General features: G+C 30.7%; 1 protein-coding gene across 2 annotated transcripts in view; it reads left to right on the forward strand.

Moving 5' to 3' along the window:
* Positions 1–4045: 4045 nt before the first annotated feature.
* The window catches only part of LOC145326727 (uncharacterized), a 30945-nt gene continuing 8123 nt past the window's right edge, over positions 4046–26867 (forward strand). Inside the window, exons 1-14 of one of the 2 annotated variants that reach the window (XM_080170103.1) lie at positions 4046–4192; positions 4933–5011; positions 5390–5546; positions 6023–6052; positions 6540–6621; positions 6903–6943; positions 9641–9719; positions 10495–10542; positions 16700–16805; positions 17098–17166; positions 17511–17592; positions 18036–18150; positions 25361–25427; positions 25856–25925. In XM_080170103.1, the coding sequence (XP_080026229.1) occupies positions 4183–4192; positions 4933–5011; positions 5390–5546; positions 6023–6052; positions 6540–6621; positions 6903–6943; positions 9641–9719; positions 10495–10542; positions 16700–16805; positions 17098–17166; positions 17511–17592; positions 18036–18150; positions 25361–25427; positions 25856–25925 (1035 nt within the window). In that variant the 5' untranslated portion in view covers positions 4046–4182. The remainder of the gene's footprint in view (positions 4193–4932; positions 5012–5389; positions 5547–6022; positions 6053–6539; positions 6622–6902; positions 6944–9640; positions 9720–10494; positions 10543–16699; positions 16806–17097; positions 17167–17510; positions 17593–18035; positions 18151–25360; positions 25428–25855; positions 25926–26867) is intronic. The other variant, XM_080170104.1, reaches the window with a different exon arrangement.

The raw sequence follows: 26867 nt of genomic DNA on the forward strand, positions 1-26867 counted from the left end.
GTACCTACATATAGACTAGACTTTGAAGTATTTTTGCAGTCAAGTATTTAATGATTAGACTTTACAGTACCTTCCAAAATCTGTTAATGTGTTATATTGCTTTGCAGTATCTACGCATTTTCTTTATTATCAACTAGCGGCTACGCCCCTAGAGGCCTCTAGGGGCACTTGAGGAGGAGAGAGTCGAATTTGATAATTCAATTTCTTATTTTAGATTTTAAAAGAAAAAGTTAAAAAAAATTTACGTTTGATGTTTATTTTTCGTTGAACTCTCTTTCTAAAATTGGTAAATTTTTAAAAAATTTAATTTCTCTAGGGAGGGTGGTGGTACCCTCCCCCAAAATAGTTATAAACCTTCCCGGGACATATGAGAATCTACCCTGTTAAGGAGAACCCAATCGGTTCAGCGGTTAGCGAGATCCTTCGGTACACACAGACAGACAGACAGACACACAGACAGACAAACATCTTGTTACTTTAGTATAAGGATTATTTTTACTAAAACATATCTCTATCTGTATTCGCACACGCAATTAAAGATGACTATTGTATTTATTTTCAAATTGGGGCTACTCGACATTAGGCTGTGTCCGTCCTTAGTTATGGAGGAACGTATAGCATTCATCGTAAATTTAGGCATGAAAGAACTATCCAGTCATTTTAAAACATGTTTTTTTTTAGATTCATTTCTCATTTTTTAATTTAGGATGCAAAGTATGATTCCCATGATATAAAGGCATAATACTGTGAGTATAATGAAGTCTCAAACTATTCTAGATTTTAGGTATTTTCTTGTTATTGTTCCGCTACTCATTGACCTGATTGTCCTTGTTTTTTGGATGGGAAAACAAAACCCTTTCTTTAATCTTATTTTTCTTAATATCATATGTGTTTGTTGTCAAATTTATTTGATTTTAGTTATATCTCATCTCTTATAAGTGATTGTTTTATTGTTTTCATTTTTATAAGCGAAGCTTTTCTATTATTAGGGTCGGTCCGTCCGTACGTCACAGACATTTAGCTCTTTTCGTTAATTTAAACAGGTTAGAATTGTCCTATCTATTCAAAACTTAGCATGATGATTCCTGTGGTATTTAATTACAATTTAGTAGCAACTTTATAATTGTTACTAGAGTTTCCCTACATCCATTTTTCACATATTGATTTTTAACCTTTTTGACAACAAATTTTTGTATGTTAAAATTATCCTATTTGTCTGATTTTTTGAATACTGATTCCTATTACAACAAGATACAGTGCTTACTCAGTTCTGACAAATTAATGTTCGTTTGCCCTTTCATTACAGAGCTTCGCTTTTATGGATATTGTAATCCTTGTTAATAAAGCAGTTACTCTAAAATTATAGTAGGTAAGTCCTTCATCTGTCCATCCGAACGTACGGCCGGCCGAGTAATGCTATCTATCATATTACGTTCAGTAAGTTATTTCTTCGCTATCGACTAAAAAGATTCAAACATATTAATTTCACACAAAAATTGCATGATTCAAATCGATTAAAAAAATTGTTAAAATGTTCATGAAATTTTTATTCACACATTTGTCGTCAAATTATTTAAAACTTGATTTTTAACATATTTATTTTATCAAATATTAATGAAAATGGGAGGAGGGGGGGGGGGGGGTGTGGAGGCTTCTTAAAATAATTTTGTTAGATTTTGTTAACTTTAGAAGGTATCATTGTAATAACTTAAGCCTTTCCTTGACCAACATAAAGCTTCCCAAATTTATATCAGTGGCTCAGCTACTCTAGAGAAAGTGTTCTTCAAGCATAACGATTAAGGTAGAAATGAATGTACCTTTCCTTTTTTATTTAACTTTAACTGAGCCCCTAGCATCTTGGGTCTTTTTTAAATCGAAGGAAGTGATGGGGTATGATTATAGGATACAACCTATAGACTTTAATTTAAACATGAATATGCATAAAACAATCTCAGTGATCCCAACAGACGAGCTTAAATTTTTTTTTAAAGAATGACAAAATATATATTGCATAGAAAAGTTATTTTAAAATCCATTATCATTAGAAATACGCATTGCATCCTACTTATGGAAATAGCTGCCCCTATAACATAAAATGTCTGTATTTTATGTTAAGAATGACCTCATCTAATGATGTTTCACATTAAAAATCTGTTTTAGAGTATTTTTACAAAACTTTACTAGTACACATCTCTTGCAATTAGACATCATTCTCAATCACTCATCTAAAGTTTGAAATAGATAGTACGATTTTAATTAGAGCGATTCTCTACGGACTTACTGGGGGACGAATTTACTTCAGGAATATAGTTGCTGAGCTGAGAGAAATATGGTTGTATCGTAGTAACACTAGGTATTAAATGTTTAATGAGAGTCCTTATTTACACAAAATACATGGTGTTCCAATAATATTGTTACTATATAACTATACAGTTCATTTTTAGCTTGAAAAACTTGTTTACAAATTAGAATTTTAAGTTAACATTATATAATAATAGGAAGTAATTACACTAGAAAGAATAGTTACTTATTGCATCGTATTATAAACAGCTTTCCGCGGATATAAAAAATACGATTGCAAAATTAAAACCAGTTTTTTTAGGCCCGAGATGCCGAATGGCCGTGCATTAAAATCTGGTTTTATTCTTATCATTGTACATTTTTATATCCGTAGAAACTGGATATAATACAATGCTATATATAATTTTTAAGTATGGGTGAGAACTGGTTATGATCCACCGGATATTAATCGGTTTTGAGCTATACTGGAATTTTTTTTGCATTCTGCAAATGTTACATGACATGACAATAAAACCATGAAAAAAAGAAAAGAAAATTTGTTATTTATATATACAGGGTGTCCCACGTAAACTGTTTTTTTTTAAACGCTTATTACTCCCTTAATATTTGGGCTATCTTCGTAAAATAAAAAGTATTTAGCAGCAAACTACTGACCATTTAATGATATAGTGATGAAAAATCCGCAAAGTTAACAGAAAAAAATCTACAAGGTAATACATAACAGGCTGATTTTAGTGAATATAAGACTAATCCACAAGAAAAATATGCCTTAGTTAACTTTTAAAGCAGCTGGTGGTCAAACGGTGGATCACAAAGACTTACTCTGACATTATAAGAACTGGCATTGTAGTCTAATTTGAAAATCTGGTATATTTCAGGTTCTTGTAATTCTTGGTAATTTCATGATCTTAAAGTACTGAAAATGTTCTATTAAGTTTCGCTAGTATTGGGAGTAATCATCCTTGTTCTTCATTGTAGAAACATAACTACAACATTAGCAAATGGTAGACCAAGTACAATTACATCCATATGCAGCTTAAAGACCAGTTTTGATAAAAATCAAGCAGTACAATAATTATGTAAGATGACATCATACACAGATTTTTAAGATTTTTTGTCAATAAATCACACAATATGACATTTTATTGATAGCTTATATTTAAGAAATCTATTTTTAATTTTCTAAAAAAATACTGTGTAGGTAACGTTTTGACGTACAGTGTTTGTATAAAGTATAGAGTAGTTGCGCTACCACAAAAAGCAAAAAAAATTGCAGAATTAAGTTTACTGCATTAACTGTTTTAGTTGTTTTGTTTATTCATTTACATCATTTACACTATTTTTAGTAGTAGCTTATAATAAAGGTAGATATGTACGTCCATTATGAAAAAAAAGATAATTGGTTAAATCTATGAACGAGTTACTGTATTTATTAGAGCCTTACAGTAAATTGTATAATTCTAAGAGAAGCTTTTCTTAGTCCTGGTACTGTTTTAGGCTATATTGCATTGGATATACATATAATTTAACTGTAATTATTGAAATAAAAGGTAATGAAAGTACGAAACCCATCCATCAAAATTTAAGTTAGGAGATAAAAAGTAAAAAAAAAAACATATGCTTGTAAAATAGATAAGAACCTGTCTAGAATCTATATCAAGCTTCCCTGCAAATAGAGCTCAATTTGTTTAGTTGTTAGTGCTATTTCTAAGCAGACAGATAGATAGACAGACATACATCCTTCCTTGTAATTAATAAAATTGTTTACATAACACTTTATTTTCAGAGTTAAAATGTTTAGCTGACGAAAGAAAAATATCATTAAACAAAGTTTATAAACAAATTTACAAGAAGAAAAAAAATATATAAAAAAGCAGCAAAATGGCTGAAGGTAAGTTTATTTGAAATTGTCTGTCAGTCTGTAAAGATCTTTGATTTAAAAAAAAAATACAGCAAGTCTAAATACCTAATCACCTAATTGGACCAATAGTAAAACAGTATGGGTACAATTCGATCATATTAGTGTAAGAAATCATATTTTGGTACGATAAAGAAGGCATTTCTTTATCTCATACAAATAATCATTTCTATTATCATTTTCATAAGCTCAACAACTCTTCTATTTCTTATTGTTAAGATTGTATTTTAGCCATCTGATTTATGACACAAATGGCAGAAAGTTATCTTTGGTTTATCTTACATTGTACTATCCCTGTTTTCCAGGGTGTCGGAGCCGTTTAATTTTGATGCGGCTCCGGGTCCAGCTCCGGCTCCTACCTTAAAATTAATATATCAATTTTTGTTCATTATTGAATTTGATAAAATAAAATAAATAATATAAAATATTTTGCTTTTATTTGATGAAAGCTATATAAAAGTAGAAGGATGTGTGTCTATTTGTAAGTACCAATATTTTTTCAGTTTATTATATGGAAATAGACCGTTGCCAAATTATAATATTAGTTAAAAAAATCATTTTTAGCTAATCTGGAGCCGGAGCCGTTTTTAACGAAAAATACGGCTCCGGCTCCACCAAAAATGTTGCTGCTCTCGGCTCCCGGCTCCGGCTCCAGCTCCCGGATCCGGCTCCGAAACACTGCTGTTTTCACCCAATTTTTGTTGTTGTTGTAGAACGTATTGTGATGACCCCCAAAAAGAAGACTCAAAATTCTACCACCCTGTCTATGGAGAGAAAAGTGCTTAACCCCAGGTAATTGGTATTCTATGTCAGGTTTGAGTCCCGACCCCAACTGTATCAAACTAGAGACATTTAAAACATCATCAACTAGTGCTGTGCCAATTAAGTGATATTCATAACAGTAGGAGGAATGCCATTTCCTATAAACAGGCCTTACAATGCAAAGTCAACACTTCCAGACAAGGGTTGTGTAATCAAAAAGTTGGTTGTCTGACTTTGGTGACTTTCTACGTAATGCTAGTTCAACTATTGAATACAAGATATTTTTCATATATGAATAAATGTTTACTGTTCTTTTTGGACTTCATGGTTAATTTCTACAATACTATGCACATAGTTGTCCTTGTTTTCAGAAATACTACTGGACATAATCATTCTTGTTTATTTCAGCGAGGGTGGCACTGGCTACGTGGCGGGGGGCGAGCACAAGGGCATTGTTATCAACAAGGACGGAAATGTGGGGGGTGAGGACCTGACCCCCTTCCCCCATCTGTCCCTGGAGTTTAGGGTGTTCTTGGTCAATACCAACACTGGCAAACATGCACAGGTAACCAAATTTATCTACCTATTTATCTGTATAACTATAACCATATAGGCATGTATCTATCTTATCTTTAAGTTTATCTTTTACCTTACTGTATACCTATACTAGCGCCCCTAACTTTAAAAAGAAAAAGTAAAATTTTTTTAAATGGCTATTTTTTTTGTAAGCCCCCAGAATAGTTATATACCTTCCCTGGACCAATGACCAAGCTTCACTGTAAAGGAATATCAGTTCAGTGGTTGTCGAAATGCTGCGAGATCCTTCAGTACATACAGATTGACACCCGTTTACCTTTAATTAAGGATTTATAACAATTGGACTTGAAAACGGCATTTAATTTTTACATGATAAAGCGTAAAATTGTGTCAAATTATCTTATTTTGTTTTATCCATTATTCTTTATATCTATCCATCTCTTCGCCAACCAATAAGTCTATGTTTCTGTGATATGCAATTTAACATATCTAAAATATTTTTAGGAGAAACGTGTTCTAAGCTTTTGGTTCAAGGCAACACTTCATCAAATTAAATTACATTTGTTTGTTTAAAAATATGACCGAGTGGAAGGATTCATATTGAAAATAAAATTTGGCTGTTTTTACGTCACTGCTTGCCGAGCCCTAGATTCCACCAAAATCATAAATAATTCACTTTCTTTTAAATTGAATTTATTTATAAAATTGAATAATGTCACAATATTTGGGAATATTTGCCAATAATTTCAATAAAAAATATTTCAAATTTATAAAAAGTTAAAGGAAAATAAATGTATTTGCTGTTTCTTTAGGGCAAAAATTTGAATAAAGCCTATAGTGTCCATGGAACATAAATTTCTATAAAATCCTCCCGCTTAGTACAATACGTTACACACATAACATTAACCACCCTTACAGACCATTACACACACTCAAATAAAAAGCAAACACATAGAGTCCTATTCTGAGACATACCCGTTCTTGTTTATAAACTTATTTGATGGAGTTTTCACTGTAAAAGGAGGAGGTAGAAATAACAATTCGACCAAAAATGGCTCAGAACTTTTTCAAAGAATTGGTCAGCCCAGCAGAGTTTCCTAGAGGTTGGTAGTTAGAGGGATACAATAGATGAATATATGGATGGATGTATGGATAGATAGACGGATGGATGAATAAAAAAAGAGCAAAATATGTGGATGGATGTATGATAGATAAATATTTTCCATAAATTCATAGATGAATTGAAAGATAAAGAAATGGATGGATAGATAGAACTATAAGATTTAACTAAATTGAATAGACGGGTGAATTTAAAAAGAGATAGATGAATAGACATACAAATAAATAGTAAGATAAGATTATTAAAAATTTTATTTTATTTTAGACTACGTTGGATTTATTAAGAAAATTATGAAATTAATGCAGGTATGTTTTTATTTTTAGCGTAGCTACTCTATACACTACTTTATTTTATTATTGTCATAGTCCTAAAGGTTGATATTAGTGACTACGCCCCTAGTGGCATTAGAGGGAAGGGGGGAGGGTGAGCTAAGTCATCCCTTCAATTTCCAATTTAGTTTTAAAAAGATAAATTGAACTTTTTTGCGAATCTTGGACAAAGTAGCTTCGGACAAAATAGCTTCAGGACAAAGTAGCTTTTTAAGAAAAATAGTCTCCAATATGGCCGCAGCACGCGGCCCCCTAGCCTATAACCTAACCTAACCTAACCTATGTTAGCCTCAGAACATTTATTTAGGAAAAATATCATCAACTGATTTCGTGGATTTTGCTAAAAGTGGTTGATAGATTTTACAATTTTTAATATTGTTTTTTACAATTTTTAATAATGTTTTTACAATTTTTTGGTAAGGTTAGGTTAGGTTATAGGCTAGGGGGCCGAGCGCTGCGGCCATGACCTTTATTAACAGTGGAGGCTACTTTCCTTAGGAGGCTACTTTGTCCTGAAGCTACTTTGTCCAAAGCTACTTTGTCTGAAGCTACTTTTTCCGAAGCTACTTTGTCCAAGATCCCTTTTTTGCGGGGATATTTTTCTCTTATGAGGATGTAGATTATAAACATTCCCCGAATCTGAAGAAACTTAATGTAAGGGATAACTTTTTTAATCCGAGATCTTAATCTACAGACAGACACAAAGACTTTTTAAAAAGGATAATAATACCAAGAAAACAAAAAGTAAAAATGTAGGGAAGAAAAAGGGCAGTAAGGAAATAACGCATAGAGTAAAACAAACAAAAATAAAGCGAAAAATCACAAGAACTACTAAAAACAACAAACAGACCAACAATTGTGACTTGTAGTAGAGTACCTTCACTGTTACAAATAATGAAAAGGTTGAAAATGATAATTTTGTAGAGAGATTGTCCAAGTTGATAATCTGATCGATTTCGTTATACAAATAGTTAGTAGAACTGTTCAGATGCGTTTTGGAAGGGGGTGTCAACACCCCAATGAAAAAATTTGAAGGGGTGTGAAACACGTGCTTGGCTTATTTTTTTTGGTGTAAATTCCCCTTATCAACAATGTGCGTTTATTACAGGATTTTCTATGCAAGGTTTGAAAAAGTAGGACATTTATCCAAGCTTTTACTTTAAAAAATTAAGCAAATTGATCATCAGCAAGAATTGAGAACTTTAATTCTACTCTGCGCAAATTTGTAAAGAAATTCCTAGAACTATTTTACTCAGGGATAGATAGGTGATAGCGCAATGGACCATAAATTAATCTTTACCGAATTCTTTATTGGGAAATATTTCTTTATGTGGCTGATACATTAAGGTGGGAAGAAAAGATTGTAGGTTAATTCTTAATTCTACTATTTATATTTTTGATAGAATTTATATTTGCAGGTTATTTAATAAGATACTAGTTCTGTGGGAAGTTCTGCTTTTATTTTAGGATAAGAAGGGAAAAGAGATTAGTTTGTCAATGGAAGGAGTCAACAATGGTGTTTTAAATTGATTTATGGTTTTAGAACCCTTCCAAATCAAGTAATCATATGTAAAATTTCACACAAAAGATATTGTGGAAGATTTTTATTCTTGAGAATAGCTCCTAATTTATAACCTCAAAAACTACAGATAGCGACGCACAGTTAAAGATTAAATTTGTAGAATATCAGTTCCTGTTCTGTATTTGATTTGAACTTCATTGCCCTGTTTTTATCAAAATATTTTCACTTTTTTTTTAAAATAAGGAAAATTGAAAACTAGGTGCAGCAACAAACAAGAATAAAAACATCCAAAAACCAACGTTATCGTATAATCAAAGGGTTGGTTGTCTGTTCCTAAGTTTGTGTTATTGATCAAATTCTTAATTATTAGTCATTAACTTTTAATTAATTTTTATCTATCTGTCTATTTATATATCAGTCAGTCTATCTCTATATATATATCTATCTATTTATCTATCTGTCCATAGGCGTCCAAGGGGGGGGGGGGGTAATGGGGCGATTACCCCCCCCCCAAACGATTTTTTTTCATTTTACCCCCCCCATTTTAAATTTACCCCTACCCTGGGGGTGCCGTAGGCACCCCCAACCATTTAGGAGGGGGTATTTACCCCCCAAACAATTTTGGGGGGGTAAATTAAATACCCCCCCCAAAATAGAAAATCTCTAACAAAAAAAATTTTTGCGCGCTTCGCGCGCATTTTTAATACTAAATTTTTGATCAAATTTAACTTACCCCCCCCAAAATTTTACCCCGGGGGTAAATTTTGGGGGGGGTAAACAAATTTTACCCCTGCCAAAAGATTTCAGGGGGGGTAATTACCCCCCCAAGCAAATTTTACCCCCGGGGTAAAAATTTTGGGGGGGGTAAAAAAAATTTGCGGCGCGCTTCGCGCGCCATTTTACCCCCCCAAAACCGAATTACACCCCCCCCTTAAAAAAATTTTACCCCCCCCAAAATAAAAAGCTTGGACGCCCCTGTATCTGTCTGTCTATCTATTTATCTATCTGTCTTTCTATTTATCTGTCTATCTGTCTATCTTTCTATATATCTGTCTGTCTATCTATCTATCTGCCTGTATATCTATCTATCTGTCTGTCTGTTAATCTATCTATGTGTCTATCTATCAATCTATCTATCTATCTATTTTCAGACTAGATACCCAGAATTCAGAAAGATAGAGGTGGAATTAACCCAGGAGAAAGAATTAGATAAACTTCCAGAGAGACCAAGTAAGTTTTTCTTTTACACCAATATAATTTATAGCAGCGTAGCTTAGCTACACTAACTAGGGTATGTCCGTCCATATGTACGTAACATTGAAAAAAAAGTAATTATTGGAGAGGTGTGGTTTGGGAATTAAAAATAAAGGGAATAGGTCATTCCCCACATGCGCCCCCTTTAAAATCTCTGGGTACTCTGAGTTACATTACCTGACAAAACTTAATTAGACTGTTTTTTTTCATTTAGTCTATTTTATTTTTTTTATCTGTGTAAATACTTCAGAAAATTTTTATTTGTTCAGCTATGTTCAACAAACCAACATATACAAAGTATCTTATAAAATATTCATTGAAAACCATTACATTTGGCTAGGTAAATCAAAAGATATATTATATCTAGATGGTCGAACTGATACCATAATCCGTCAGACATTAAAAGGAAATTCTAGCAGACAAAAACCTTTGTTTAATTTGTAATTTTACATTTTTTGTCATGTGCTTCACATTCTACAAGCGGAGAATTTTTTAAACGACATAATTTAACCAAGCAAAGCTTTTTCCTTTTCCACCAAAATCTATAAACTTTCTAATCAATAACATGACCGGGGTCCGAATTGAACACTTTATCCCATGTATTCATCTATCTATCTATTTTAATGATATAATGTATGTATCAAATTCTATCAATTAAATATCAATCTAAATATCTTTCTATCTATCCATCTATCCATCTATCTATCTATCTATCTATCCATCTGTCTATCTATCTATCTATTCATTTCAGCTGAGCAGGGGAAACTATTGTTTACTGTTGGGTCTAACAGACCTAAAGGTTTGGGCTCTAACAAAATTGTGTTTTATTTAAGGACCAGGCATTTACTCCGCGATTTTTTTCAGTTTGAACAATGTAATGTTTGAATTTTAAAAAGGGTAGAATGTGTAACACAAACATTACTTAATTTAAATGTATTTAAATCGCAGAATTTATGTCTTATTGCCTGGGTTTGTAGAAATAACAGTTTTCTGTGTTTTTAGATACATAGAAATATACTAACATTTATGAGAACATTAACATTTTTTCAGGTTTTTCTGTTTTACAGTTTTTGCATCCAAATGTAAACAAAGTATATTACATATAAAAATAATATCGAAGCTTTATGAACAAACATATGTGCCCTATTGTTGTGTTTTTTTTTAAACTACAGAGCATTTATTGAATAAAGTAGTAATGAAGTGAGAGATGGGATGGGAAGAATTTCTTTATGTTTTACTAGCGGCTACGCTCCCAGAGGCCTCTAAGGGCATTTGAGAAGGGGGGGGAGTTGAATTCAATAACGCAATTTGGATCATATGAAGGAAATGAAGTCATTCCTTAAAAGGACAGAAATTTCATTCAAAAAAGGACAGAAATCATCTTCCTTTTTCTCAGATAAGTGAAATATGTACAAAAATCACTCTCCTTTTTCTCACATATCTGAAAAAGAGAATTAAAATCGCCTTCCTAAATCTCACTTAATCTTCCTAATCCTAAGAAAATTAACCTAGTTCATCCAAATTCTACCTTTTCATAACAAAGTCTACCTTTTCCTTAAACATTCTCACTTATTCTCAGATGACCTACCTTATTCTAAGAAATTCTTCCTAAATCCAAGAAAATCTACCTTACTCCCCCAAATTCTTCCTTGGTCCCCCAAATTCTTCCTTTTTCTAGGAAATTCTACCTTATTCTAAGAAATTCTTCCTTATTATAAGAAAATCTTCCTTATTCTAAGAAAATCTTCCTAATTCTCCCAAATTCTTCCTTATTCTAAGAAAATCTACCTTATTCTCCCAAATTCTTCCTTATTCTAAGAAAATCTACCTTATTCTAAGAATTTCTTCCTTATTCTAAGAAATTCTACCTTATTCTAAGAAAATCTACCTTATTTTAAGAAAAACTACCTTATTCTAACAAATTCTTCCTGATTCTAAGAAAATCTACCTTATTCTAAGAAATTCTACCTTATTCTAAGAAATTCTTCCTTATTCTAAGAAAATCTACCTTATTCCCCCAAATTCTTCCTTATTCTTGGAAATTCTACCTTATTCTAAGAAAATCTTCCTAATTCTCCCAAATTCTTCCTTATTCTAAGAAAATTTACCTTATTCTCCCAAATTCTTCCTTATTCTAAGAAAATCTACCTTATTCTAAGAATTTCTTCCTTATTCTAAGAAATTCTTCCTTATTCTAAGAAATTCTTCCTTATTCTAAGAAATTCTACCTTATTCTAAGAAATTCTTGTAAAACATAGCAAATTCTTGCAATACATAGCAAATTCTTGCAAAACATAGCAAAATCTACCTTATTCTGAGAAATTCTACCTTATTCTTCCTAATTCTTTCTTATTCCCCCAAATTCTACCTTATTCTAAGAAAATCAATCTAATTCTATGAAAATCTACCTTATTCTGAGAAATTCTTCCTTATTCTAAGAAAATCTACCTAATTCTCTCAAATTCTTCCTTATTCTAAGAAAATCTACCTTATTCTAAGAAAATCTACCTTATTCTAAGAAATTCTTGCTTATTCTAAGAAATTCTACCTTATTCTAAGAAAATCTACCTTATTCTAAGAAATTCTTCCTTATTCTAAGAAAATCTACCTTATTCTAAGAAATTCTTCCTTATTCTAAGAAAATCTACCTTATTCTATTAAACTCTTCCTTATTCTAAGAAAATCTACCTAATTCTCCCATATTCTTGCAGTATATAGGGGTCCCAAACTCAAAAACAAAGTTTCAGCGTGATCCGACCACCCATTCTTGAGATATGGTGACCTGGTGTCCTTGGTACCGACGGTGAGATTTGGGAAATGGTTCGAATCCTTAGTCCAAAGATATTTTGGCACTTTGTCAAAATTTTGAAGAAAAAATACCCAGGACAAATAATTTTGATCAAATATTTGAAAATTTGTCAAAATATTTTTGGACTTTGACCAAATTTACTGAGGATTAGAACCATTTCCCAAATCTTACCATCAGTACCAAGGACACCAGGTCACTGTATCTCAAGAACAGGTGGTCGGATTGCGCTGAAATTTTGTTTTTGAGTTTGGGACCCCTATATATTGCAAGAATATGGGAGAATTAGGTAGATTTTCGTAGAATAAGGAAGAATTTCTTAGAATAAGGTAGATTTTCTTAGAATAAGGAAGAATTTCTTAGAATAAGGTAGATTTTCTTAGAATAAGGAAGAATTTGGGAGAATTAGGTACATTTTCTTAGAATAAGGAAGAATTTCTTAGAATAAGGTAGATTATCTTAGAATAAGGAAGAATTTCTTAGAATAAGATAGATTTTCTTAGAATAAGGAAGAATTTCTTAGAATAAGGTAGATTTATTTGGGTGAATTTTGTAGATTTTTTTAGAATAAGGAAGAATTTCTTAGAATAAGGTAGATTTTCTTAGAACAAGTAAGAATTTCTTAGAATAAGGTAGATTTTTTTAGAATAAGGAAGAATTTGGGAGAATTAGGTAGATTTTCTCAGAATAAGGAAGAATTTTTTAGAATAAGGTAGATTTTCTTAGAACAAGTAAGAATTTCTTAGAATAAGGTAGAATTTGGGGGAATAAGGAATAATTAGGGAGAATAAGGTTGATTTTCTTAGAATAAGGAAGAATTTCTTAGAATAAGGTAGATTTTCTTAGGACAAGTAAGAATTTCTTAGAATAAGGAAGAATTTGGGAGAATAAGGTAGATTTTCTTAGAATAAGGAAGAATTTTTTAGAATAGGGTAGATTTTCTTAGAATAAGGTAGAATTTCTTAGAACAAGGATGAATTTCTTAGAATAAGGTAAGTTATCTGAGAATAAGAGAGAATTTGTGTAATTAAGGTAGAATTACTGAGAATAAGGAAGAATTTGGTAAAATAAGGTAGATTGATTAAACATGATTGTAATAGTGAGGAAAAGGAAGAATTTCTAAGAACTAGGAAGAATTTGTAAGATGGTGGACAGAGGTCACCTTCCTTTAGTGAGAATTTGTAAGATAGTGGACAGAAATCACATTCCTTACTGAGAATTTGTAAGAAAAAGGAAAGGAAATAGCCTTCCTATACCCAAGGAAGGGAATTTCTGTCCTTTTTAGGAATGACTTCATTTCCTTCATATGATCCATGTTCTATTTTATATTTTAAAAAGAAAAATTTTAAAAAAAGATTTATTTTTTTTTTTTTGGGGGGGGGGGCCGGGGTTCTAGGGGCGATTTCACTTGGGAGGGTGGTGGTACCCTCCACTGAAACCTTCCCAGTACCTATGAGAAACTACCCTGTAAAGTAGTACCATATCGGTTCAGCGGTTAGCGAGAACCTTCGGTACAAACAGACAGACAGACTGACAGACAAACATCCTATTACTTTATTATAAAGATTTTGTGTGTAAAATGAAACCCCATACTAGGACAAGAATGGAGTACAAGTATTTATAAGATTAAACGATATGAGTCTGGTTCAGTTCACGGTAAAATGTTCCAGGGATCCAATATCTTCAAAAGCAAAAAAACTGTAAAGTCTGCTAGGAGCCAACGGCTGAACGTACATGTTTTCCCCCGTACATCGTTCTAAAGCAGCATAAGAAGGCCTATAAATAATCTGGAATAGCCAAGATCATAGATTATTTTGGTAATAATCGTTCCCTGGAACATTTTATATTTAACTGTATAGATCCAACGATTTAAATCGATTGAAATCGCTGATTATATTTTTGTGATTTTTACCAAATTAAAATCAATTTAACTCCCCATTTTTTACTAACAGACCACGCTTGGTTTTTTATTAAATGAATAAGTTAGGGTACAATGTTTGGCACTTTCGATATAAGTAAATGATAATAAAAAACCCATAGAATGCGATAATAACTTCAGAAAAATCGAAGAAAATAGTTTTAATACTTAATTAACGTTTTTAAGTTTTTCTTCAAAAAGTTTAGATAAGATGCCTTTAAAAGTCGTCTATGATTTTGTCAGGGATAAAAATGTAACTTTAAAATAAGAATTACAACATATTTTTTCAATTAGTACAAAGTAAAATTTTGAACATTTTATTGATCAGTATATTTTTTAAAATGTGAAGTAGAAACCTGAATATTGTATCATGAAAATTGTGTTATGATTTGATTGTCTGCTAGATTACAAGAAAAAAGATACTGACAGTACTTGTTGGTTCTTTAAAAATAATTAGGTAGATTACTTTCAGAACCCCTCTTTTTGCAACGTTATTTCAATAGAACAGAGCCGTAGTCTTAGTGTACTCAATATCTAGACAGCCAACCATTGTTTTAGAATTGTTCAATTTTTTTAACTTCTGATAAAAACAGAATTAATGGTATTTTTGTAAATATTATACCTCCAAGAAATGGCTATACTTCCCAATCATATGTTGTGTGATATTTAAGAGGAATTATTTTGATATAATGTCATTAAAATATTCGTTAAAAAAAGTGCTATTCTAGCTTATACTTTACATTTTAATGTGTATGATAATTCAAATAAAAGATAATGAAGATTTATATTATATTTAATTGTTATAATTATAAAGAAATTTCCTGGAAACAGTAAAAAACTGACTTTATTTTATTGACGTAGGGAAAATTTTGTCAAATATTTGAATAAAAAAACAATATGAAACAAAATAAATTATTTTTAATATAGTCACAAAAAGGCTTAATGAGTTTAGGAAATATTTCATTTACTAATCATGTCATTTAAACTCTATTCCACAGAATACAGTGTAAAAAGATGTTCTCGTTTTAATTTTAAGTAATTTGAAATGCATTTTAATACCTTTTAATGATTTATTTTTTGAAACATCTTTTTATAAAATGTTATTGATTTTTGAAGTTATATGTTAAAATGTTTTTAAATTTTGTTAACATTTTGTTTTAAATGTAGAAAATTGGTAATTCTAAACATTCAAAAAATGATTTTATTAAATTTTCATCACTTAAATTGCATGTTTGATGAAATTTTCAACTGATAATTCAAGAAAAATCGTTTAAGTTTTATTATATTTTACTTTGAAATGTTAAAAAAATATAATTATTGTCAAAAATGTGGAAGTTATACTTTCCTCAAAAAAAGACCTAAAACATGCAAATTAACACGTGTAATGAGATTTTTTTTCTTTCAGGTTTAATTTTAAGTAATTATTGATATTTTTTGTAAAAAGGATTTTATATAAAAAGTTTTAAAACTCGAGTTAGGTAGTGGTTCTAAAAAAGGTTGCGAATTTATGCAATTTTCTTGCAAAAAAAATTTTCTAGGATTTTAAAAATAGCAAAGGGTGTTATTAGACGTACTTAGTCTTACAGATACAATTGCAAAGTCATTTTGGCCAAACACTAAAATAAAGTTTTGACATCTGAGGGTCCAACCGTGAGACATATAAAACAGAAATATATTATTTTGAAGTATTAACATGTACTTTAATGTTATTTAAACTAATGTATTATACAATAAAATGTTTGTTTGATTTGTTTGAAGTATTTTATGAACATATTGGGTATTTTTAAGGGTACATTACATATAAGAAAGAAAAAAAAAATTTCCTAAAACTGGAAAGATTTTATTATTAGAGAGTTGAAAGATTCGTCTTTTTTACTTAATTTTTAGTAGCGCAGCTACTCTTTAACGATAGTATGTCTGACTGACCGACCGTCGATACACCTACTGACCAATCCACATAAACAAAATCCAAACACACACACACAATTACTCAAAGACACGCACACAAACAATAAGCTATTCTACAATTGATGAGTAAATAAAATTTTTAACAACTATTACTTTAAGATACTTTGCTGTAAAACTGACATATTTTAATTTAAAATTAGACGTTACACGAACACAAATTTCTAGACTATTACTATATTACAGTTTACTGTTCTTTTGAAATCAAAATATCGTTAGCTTGTTATTTGTGCGCTTCTTTTAGGCATAAATAACCATATATTTTAGTTTCCACCGAACCAAGTAACAAATCATCCGAAGCCACGGAGGAAAAAGTTCTGGAATTAATAGAAGCCTCTTATCCTAACCCAATTTCTCTGGAATCTATGTGCAGGTAAAGAAATAAACTTATACCTTCTCTTACTTTCTGTCCCTTATTAATGAAATAAATAAATTGAAAACAAGGGGGAGTTTTTTCTTTATAAGCTTAACCCCTGCAGGAGGCCTTTTCTTGGCTAGATCCAGAGTAGCTATGGTGACCTAACTATCTACTATCGTGTCTTTTTACAGAAAAGAAACTATGCGAAAAAAATGATATGCGAAGGTGAATAATTAAATCCACACTTTATTATTTAAGTGGTTCAATAGCGAAGAACAATTTAAAATAACAATTTATATATTTCCAGCCATTTCGACAGTGATGAAACTTCAATCCGAGCTCTTTTATCTGAATTACAACTGAAGAAAAAAATCAGGTTTGTTTGTTGTAAAGAGTTGTGAAGCTTCTCTACAAAGCTCTGTCTTATCAGTTAGTATATAATGCTAAAGGATTACCCCTTTTAATATCAGGATTTTTAAAATTTTCTTTTTTTTGTGATTCTAGTGTATTTTTTCTATGAAAATGAAAATTTATTAACTTTTATAGGTATATCAATATTAATCATGTCAAACGGTAACTTTGATAATCTCAAACACGTAGAATATCCGCTCGTTTGCCAACTCTTTTACCACAATTTTTGTAATTTAAATTTCCAACTTTTCCAATACTGTAAAGTATACATTCTCTTTTTTCATACAATATAATTATTGTTTGGTTTAGAACAATGGAGAACAATTTGAACAATTTTACAAGAATAGAAAGAGACACAAGCAAAATCACAATTGTCAAACAGATGCCAAAGGTAACTAAAGGGGAAGCTTCACTGATCTTATGTCTATTCAGTTCAGTCATGGACGTCGAAGCTCTTTCTTGGAGGGGCGTACTAAATTTTTATTTTGGTGAAATATAGTTTTGGGTAAGGCGGTGCTAATGGCGCGAAGCAAGCACGCTCTAAATATTGCTAACCCTTCCCTTTCTTAATTTGTTTTGGGGAGTGTAATAATCACCCCCTAACCCCTCCCTTCTCTTTATTTCCTTCAGTTTAGATGGTTAGAGGATAATAATTGATAGATGGTTACAATTACAAAGTGCCTAAATTGGACGCATTGCATTGTATATTTTATTTGGAATTTCCATTTAGAATCTACTTTTTCCTATTAGTGACCCAATATATTTTTAAAAGTTTAAATATTATAACTCTATACATTTCCACGCCATTATAAAAAAAGAAAACGTTCTTTTAAGGTTGAGCGAGCTAAGCAGCCAAGTATAGCAATCATTTGTAGCCAGTTCCACGAGAAAACAGCCGTGGATTGCCTGCTCAGAAATCAACAAACATTTGTTAGATATGCTACAGTAGGTTAGTAATTAAAAAATGCATCCTTTTTGTTCTTGTTATTGATTCTGTGCCTAAATGTTGAAAATTAAAAACAAAAATTCAAAATATTTAATTTTATTTTCTAACATTTAAGTGCTTTTACTTTTGATGTTGTAGTGTTCATAGCAATTACAAAATCTTTCTCTAGGACAGATAGATTAGTTATTCATCGCATCGTATTACAGACAGCTTTCCACAGATATCATAAATGATAAATTATATGATTAAAACCAGTTTTGTTAGACCCGAAGGTCCATAGGCCTGGGCAAACAAAACTGGTATCGATTTTTGAATTTTAATTTAATATTCGTGGAAAATTGCCTGTAATGCGATACTACACAGGATTTTTCAGTATGGCTGATTAGCGGTTCTAATCCGGTCAATGTCAATAGGTTTCGAAGCCATACTGGAAAATATTTTTCCCACCTTACTAGCTTACTCTTACTATAAAGCATCACTGATTGAAATACCAATCAATTTAAAACAGTTTGTATAGATAACTATTTGTATGAACATTAAACACTAAAATTATCAGATTCCCTTATTTCGCAAGTGAACTACTTTTAATTCAAGATCCTCTTATAATTATTTGTAAATTTAGCCACTACGGAACTTTAAGCCCAATGCAATGCAATGGTGCAAAAATACTATTCACCTAACCACAAAAAATGATAACAATAAGATATTTTTTAATGAAGAATTTATTATTAGTGAGAAGGGTTGGTTCACTAGTGAAATAAAGTATTTCACCCTCTTTGTTTTGTCCTAAATTTGTCGTTATAGATATAAATAAACACCAATTTACAAAGTACAAAAATGATAATGATTTCTTATAAGGTTTAATTATTTATTGGGTTTTTTAAGTTTTATGCATACAAAAAATATATTTTAACAATATTTTTAAGAATGACATTTTAACGAGGTAATAATAATAGTATAACTGGTATAACTTCGCCTGAAAAAATGAAAAGAACATACAAATAATCCAATAACAGCAATAATTACAATGATATCTTATAAAACAAGGATGACAACATCCATAAAAGCGAAGCACTGAAACGGTAGGACAAACGGACATTAACACTTGTATAGTATCTGAACTGAATAATCAGAATTTTAAAGTTTAAGAGTCGAAGCAAAATTGTAAATAAATTAGTTGAAAAACTGCTTGAAGCAGGATAATGTTTATGGACATACTTACATTTTTGGACTTGATTATAGAGATGCTTCGCTTATAATATTGTTCTTTGTTGTCCCAGGAATCAATATACCAAAAATCAGATCAAACGGATAATTAGAACACTTGGAAATTTGTTGTTAAAAAAGAAGAAAAATCAACATGTTTAAAATGGACGTACGGACATTCTGGTAATGATTATAGAGTTGCTACGCTTTCTAAATCGTACCCAACTACTACAGGAATCATCATGCAAAGTTTGAAATCGATAGGACAATTCTAACATGCCTAAATTAACGAATAAAAGCTATCTATCTCGGACGGACGGACGTACGGACGGACGGACGGACGGACGGACGGACCGACCCTAATTATAGAAAAGCTTCGCTTTTAAAAAGAATACACAGTTAATCAATTAATTATAAAATAAAGTAACACAAGTAAATGGGGATGGGAAGGAGAAGTCGAAAATTATCAAGTGTAACAAAAAAGTACAGAGCTATTCTCAAGAAGAATAAACAAATATTGCATAGAAAAATGTAATAATAGCAATAGATCTAATAGGTATATCAAATAAGAACATGATTCACTCGACGGTTTCTTCTAAATACTATTTCCAGCAAATCTTGATTTCAGGAATCTTCAATCTTCTTGGCATTATTTCGGTAAAGTTGTATGTAAATAATAATAATAAAGGACACTCTAAAGTTTTCAAATCATAGTAACAAAAATACCGAAAAGCAAACTTTATTTGAAGACTTAAAAGTGTCCAAAAATTACAATTAATTTTAAAATATATCATAACATTATATAATTACAAGTCACATTAAATATCAAATTTGCCAAAAATCAGTCCTTTCTTTAGGCCTATTGGCCGATTTTATACTCTAAAGAGACTAATGAAACAAAAAATGAAAGAGAATGAAAGGCCTAAGTGACCAAATATTAATGACATTTTGTTTTACATTCCAGATCTACCTTGAATTGTAGTTTACCAGTGATTTGTAAAACAATTACCAATAATTGGTAATTCACTTTTTACCGACAGTACAAAGTAAAAAATAGAGTTCTAATTTAAATGCCTACATTTTTAAAACTAAAACGATTACGTTAAAAGGTATGAATGCCCTTCCTAAAGTGAATTAAAAGCCAATTTAAAACAAAGGCTAATAAAAAAGAAAATTCGTAGTCAAACATAAGATTACAGATTTCAATTTAAGGCCTATAATTAAAGTAAGTTAAGGATGTTTCCTGAACATATCAAAATAGGTAAAGTTTCATTTTTATACTAATAAGATGTGCATTTTATTTAACAAATGGTGGTCCATAACTATAATCGAATCAATGTATCTAAAGTTCGAAACCTAACTTTTTAGATTTAAAGAAAAGAAAACACCAAAACACGCACACACACATACACAATCGTAGTGCTACAAATTAACAACAAAAATAACATAACCTAATTTATATAAAATAATGTGTATTCTTTGTTTAGAACTAACTCATCTGAAGGTATAATAATTTTATGTACAAGCCATAAAAAATAATCAAGAAATTTCTCACTCTTGTAGATAACACACATTAATGACATGATATAAGTTAATAGTCCGTTTTCTTAAACAAGCTGCTAACTTATCTAAAATAAGTGTGGTTAGGTTACAGCTCTCAGTTCAGTTACCAATCATAAAGTACGCAAAAGTTTTATTATGGTTTCATAAATAAACTGATGTGGACAATGCGTCATTTTTAACATAGGTTATAAGCTGCCGCAGCTAACTGATGAAAGGCAGGGTTGCCGTTCTAAAATTAATTTAAAATAGCATAAAAGGCCTATTTCTGAAAAATGTCGTCTTTTAAAAAAATCCTAATACGTCTTGGTACTAATTTTTAATAATACCATATGTAATGAAATGATGCAAAGAGTATAGAAAATAAAGAAAAGGTACAAAGAAGAAATTTTTAATTAAGGTTAAATACATATAATATTTTATATGATAACATTTTTTTTTAAATCCCTTGTCAATTAAGATCTACAAAATTAATAGGCCCATGCTGATTTGTTATAAATTTTTAATTGATTTTTTTTTTTTTGGGGGGGGGGGGCAGGGGGATGGACGCGACTGCAGTCCTTTATTAAGTAATTTTTATAAAATTATTTTAAAAAATTTATATTTTTTTTGAAAAAAAATGTCTTCCTCCAAAAAAATTTATTTTTAAATCTACAAAATCATCGTAGCTATTTTTGCTAATTTACAAAATTAATACCACCCCTTTTCTATTTTGTTTTTATTTTTTTTCTGCTGAAGTACAAATGCCCCGTACGAATTTTGACAGCTGGCTTTGGTTAAGCTGTTTTTACCACCTTCGGTTAAGTCTTAACTGATGTGAACATTGGTTTAGCTTTAACTTATGTTATGACGTCACACATCGGTTATCATGATCAGTTAAATTTACTTCAGTTTGGTCTATGAAACACTTAACAGCACCCTTTACTTATGTCTAAGCTGCTAACCGATGTCAATTTATTTTATGAAAACGGAGTAATAATTATTCTTAACAGCACAAGAGTATGACAAATATGTTAACTTTTAATGTAAGAGTTTAAAACAACACATACTTTCACAAATTTACCGTCGCAAACTTTAACTTTAGCATTATTTGTAGCACCACTGAATAGTAAGAAAATATGTAGTCTCAATTTATACCAGTAATATAATAATTGTTTTAAATTAAGTAACTTAGAAAAAAAGTATTTAATGAAAACTTTAATGCAAATAAATAAAAAATTATACCGATATTTAATAAAATCCGTCCATGATAATTATTTGCTTTGCACGTGGTAATCCACTAATACTTATTATTTAAAGGGCGAATATAGGTTCGATATGATATGAGCTTATATCAAAGGTGCAATTTCATAGATTATAAATAACTTAAAAATATTGACATATTCAATTGTATAAGTCTATTTATAGCTTAAAACCCGTCAATCTCGAAAAAAAAATTTGGAATTAGTGTGGTTCCCTAAGAACTCAAACACCCTAGCATCACACAAGGCTTCGTGGCAAGGTTGAATTAAAAAGCTTTTGTTAAATGATAGTCGTAATAACGTGGAAACCAATTAATCAGGGGTAAATATACCCTCCTTCTACCTTCATAAAGTAAATTAATTAAAAGTTAAAAAAAACATCAAATAATGTAAAAAGTAAAAAAAATTAATCGATAAAATTTTCTTGGAGGAAGAATGATTTCGAATCCCTGTTTTTTTGTGGCCGTGTGTGTGTGTGTTGGAAATGCGTACAGAAGGGTTGTTTATATCATCATGAATTAATCATTGATCTTTATACAGAAAAAAAAACTTTAAAACGTATTATTTACCCTAGTAATTACTCCGGACGCAAACTGACGCAAATTATTTTTATGCTTTTTTAAAAATCAATAAAATAGTATATAATATAAAAAAATAAACACTTTAATTATCAATTAAGATGCATGCCAATGTAATAGTCAATTAAACTTAAGAAAAATAGTCAAAAAAAGTCTTGTAAAGGGCTAAAATAAACGATTTTGTTGACTTTCTCATTTAACATATGTTGAAGTAAAAGCAAAAATTGCAAAATCTACTTAAGGATTTTTTTGATTTTTTAAATTTAACATAGATATTTTAAAAGTATGTAATGGCACCTTTCATATAAGCTCATATCATATAGAAACTATATTCGCCCTTTAAATACAGCTGTTAGTCAGCATAGACTATTAAAAAATCATTCAAAACTTTAAGCATTCGAGTAAGAAAATCCAGTAAAAACCTAATAACATTAGTATAAGGTGACGCATACACGTGGGTATCGAATAAAAAGTACATTTAGTAGCTGGTTATTCAACTTGAAATATGGAGGGGGGGGGGGGGGGGGATTAAAAATGTAAATTTTGGGTTAGAGGAAAAACATTTAATTTTATAAAAATCACGATGACACCTTATTTACATGTTGGATCAATCAAAAACAAGTATAAGTTAAGGAATTGTTTCATAACTCCATACAAAACAAATTCCGTACAAAAACCACCTGCGGACAAAATAAATTCAGTAAAAGAGAAATAAGGACGAGAAGAATTGTTTGAATTATGAAGAAAACTTAAGCGACAAAACTTTATAAGAGATAACTATAAATCTTATCACACACACACACACACATAAATAATTTGTACAACCTAACACGACGGTGTCCGCCTATAAAATGCGTGTCGGTGATCCAACAGGGTATAAACCAGTTTGTACGAGACTGCGCAAAGACAGGAGAGGTGTACAGAACACCTTCCTTCTTGGCGTCTCGTACTTATTGAAAGTTATAATAATACTGATTTTTTTATAAAACCTCAAGAAAAATGTAAATCATCATAACATTTTTGTACTTTAATTTTCTAATACCTAAACATTTTTATCAAATTTTCTTACTAAAACCACATTTTTCTTCAAATTCACATATATTTTTTTGAGTCACACCAATTTTGAAACAAAACCCTGAAACATGTTTTAGACTTCTAAGTAAGTTATATGTATAGATCAATTGAAGATAATCTTGCTAAAGTAGTGAAAATGGCAAAATTTAAATTTCTATTTAGAAAATGATTAATTTATCTTCAATTGAGCTATCCGTGTTCCTCTTACGAGAGTTGCAAATAACCAACACATATATATTTTTTACCTTTATATATTAATCACTCTTTAGTTATATTTTTAACCTTTATGTTTTGTGTTTTTATTTTAGGTTTCTTTCTCCATGTTTTGTCTTTGTGTTGTCCAAATAGGATTTAAAACAATTTTCTTTTTAAAAATTTTTCAAAGATCTTAAAAATTTAAGAGACATAATCAGTAAAATTTGATGATAATTTATATTTCTGGTATGGTTTAATAGACAGTTAACCGCAGACATGTAAATAAAAACAGGACCAACAAAAAAGATCAAAAAATTTAATTTTATTTATGTTTCTGTGGACAATTTCTAAAAAAGAACATACTAGATATGCATTTCATCACGGTTTAGAACCGGTTTTTATCTCAAGAAAACTTATCTTCCTGTAACTTTTCCAACAGTCAAAATTTATCATTAATAAATCAAAATTTAAAAGCTTGTTATAATTTCTATTGGCGGAAAAGTTGGAGATAAATTGTTTTTATTAATATGAAATATTATTATCCAATTAATTTTCTTGTCTCTTAGTAAAATTTACAAATTTTATAAAAACAAAATTGTTTTAATATCTATTATCCTCTACCTTTTTTTAGAACGGTAAGTTTTTATAAACTGCATGATTTTATGTTTTATTTTTTATTTTATGTTTTTTTCTTAACTACTAGCAGCTGCAAATAGCCTATTATATAAAGTAGTAAGGTTTTTGTTTGTCCGTTAAGATCTCGCAAACAACTGGACCTTTTAAGGCTATTTTATGTTAAAATCAAGTATTGGACGGTTTTGGGCTATTTAACTGCCTTCCCTAGCATTGGGGATTACCTTAACTCTTTCTCGAACGAACTAAAAATCTACAAAAGACCATTATAAAGTTTTTCTTAAAGATTTAATGGTTAGTGAGATTTTAAGAGACAGACAAACTGATATTAAGATATGTACATAGGTTCGAATCTCTTGCAAACTGTAAAATACTAAAGAAAATAAGATAAATACCTGATACTTCTATGTCAGATGTGTGACTTTAATTGAATAGGGTCTTTAGCCAAAAAACAAGCCCAACTAGTTAGATAAAAACATTCAGGAAAAGGTTGTAAAATCAAAACTTTGTTCGTAAGTAAACTGTATAATTTTGAATGAAAAGGGTCTATTTTTTTTTACATTTTACTCTATTTATGGTACTTGAAGTTTCTAATTTGCCTAGTTTTAAAATATTTTTTTTACCCCCCCCCCCCCAAAAAAAAACAAACAAACAACTACCACAGTTTACTTTTATGGGTACAGAGAAATTTAAATGGATTAAAGAATGATATTTTGAATTATATAGGAGAAGCACAAGCCTATACTCTCGGTGATTTGGGTCCTCATAGAGTTGTTGTTACGAAATTGCCTAGGTAAGATATAAAATTTTCTATCTTTCTAATTAGGGATTCGGGTCCTCATAAAGTCGTTATTACAAAATTGCTTAGGAAAGTTATCTATTTTCTATCTTTCTATCTCTCTATCTAATGGCTGATTTGGATCCTCATAAAGTTGTTGCTACAAAATAGGCTACGTGGGATATCTGTTTATCTATCCGTATTTTTTTTTAAATTTCTTTCTTTAATTATCTTTTATTAATTTTTGCTAGTGGCAGTATCACTATATTTATCTATAAATTACAGGACGGGTAGCTCAGAAGAGGCGGGTATAGCCAGTGGTAGTATCTGTATATCTATCTAACTACATATCTATAAATTACAGGACGGGTAGCTCAGAAGAGGCCAGTATAGCCAGTGGTAGTATCTGTATATCTATCTATCTACATATCTATAAATTACAGGACGGGTAGCTCAGAAGAGGCGAGTATAGCCAGTGGTAGCAGCACAACAAGATTGTTAGGAACCTTCCAGGTAATTAATCTTCTATATAATTTCAAAAGTTACAAGATGTCTGTGTGTACCGAAGGATATCACTAATCGTGGAACTGATTTGTTTTCCTTCACAGTGTAGCTTCTCATAGGTCCTAGTAAGGTTGATATCCATAACCACAACTCACAACCCTCCTAAGACTGAATATCTCTTCTCCCCCCCCCCCCTTTTTTGAAACTTAAAATTGCAAGTGGATGAATCATTTCATCCCCCTTAAGTGCCCCTATAGGCTACTGTGTTTGAGGGGGGGGGGGGGGCGTAGTAGATAATAATAATGACCTATCCATCATCTTATCTAGCTATCTATTTATCAATCTATTTAGGAAGTAGAATATGTGCTGCTATTGGGTGTGGGTGGAGGAGTTCCCAACTATACAGATTATCTATCTATCTATTTAGGAAGTAGAATATGTGCTGCTATTGGGTGTGGGTGGAGGAGTTCCCAACTAATTAGATTATTTATCTATCTATTTAGGAAGTAGAGTATGTACTGCTAGTGGGTGTGGGTGAAGGAGTTCCCAACTATACAGATTATCTATCTATCTTTCTATCAATCAATCAATCTATTTAGGAAGTAGAGTATGTACTGCTAGTGGGTGGAGGAGTTCCCAACTATAGATTATCTATCTATCTATTTAGGAAGTAGAGTATGTACTGCTAGTGGGTGTGGGCGAAGGAGTTCCCAACTATACAGATTATCTATCTATCTATCTATCTATCTATCTATCAATCAATCAATCTATTTAGGAAGTAGAGTATGTACTGCTAGTGGGTGGAGGAGTTCCCAACTATAGATTATCTATCTATCTATTTAGGAAGTAGAGTATGTACTGCTAGTGGGTGTGGGCGAAGGAGTTCCCAACTATACAGATTATCTATCTATCTATCTATCTATCTATCTATCAATCAATCAATCTATTTAG

Source organism: Acartia tonsa, chromosome 8 (genome assembly GCF_053477335.1).
Source record: "Acartia tonsa isolate MP-2025a chromosome 8, ASM5347733v1, whole genome shotgun sequence".
NCBI classification, from domain to species: domain Eukaryota; kingdom Metazoa; phylum Arthropoda; class Copepoda; order Calanoida; family Acartiidae; genus Acartia; species Acartia tonsa.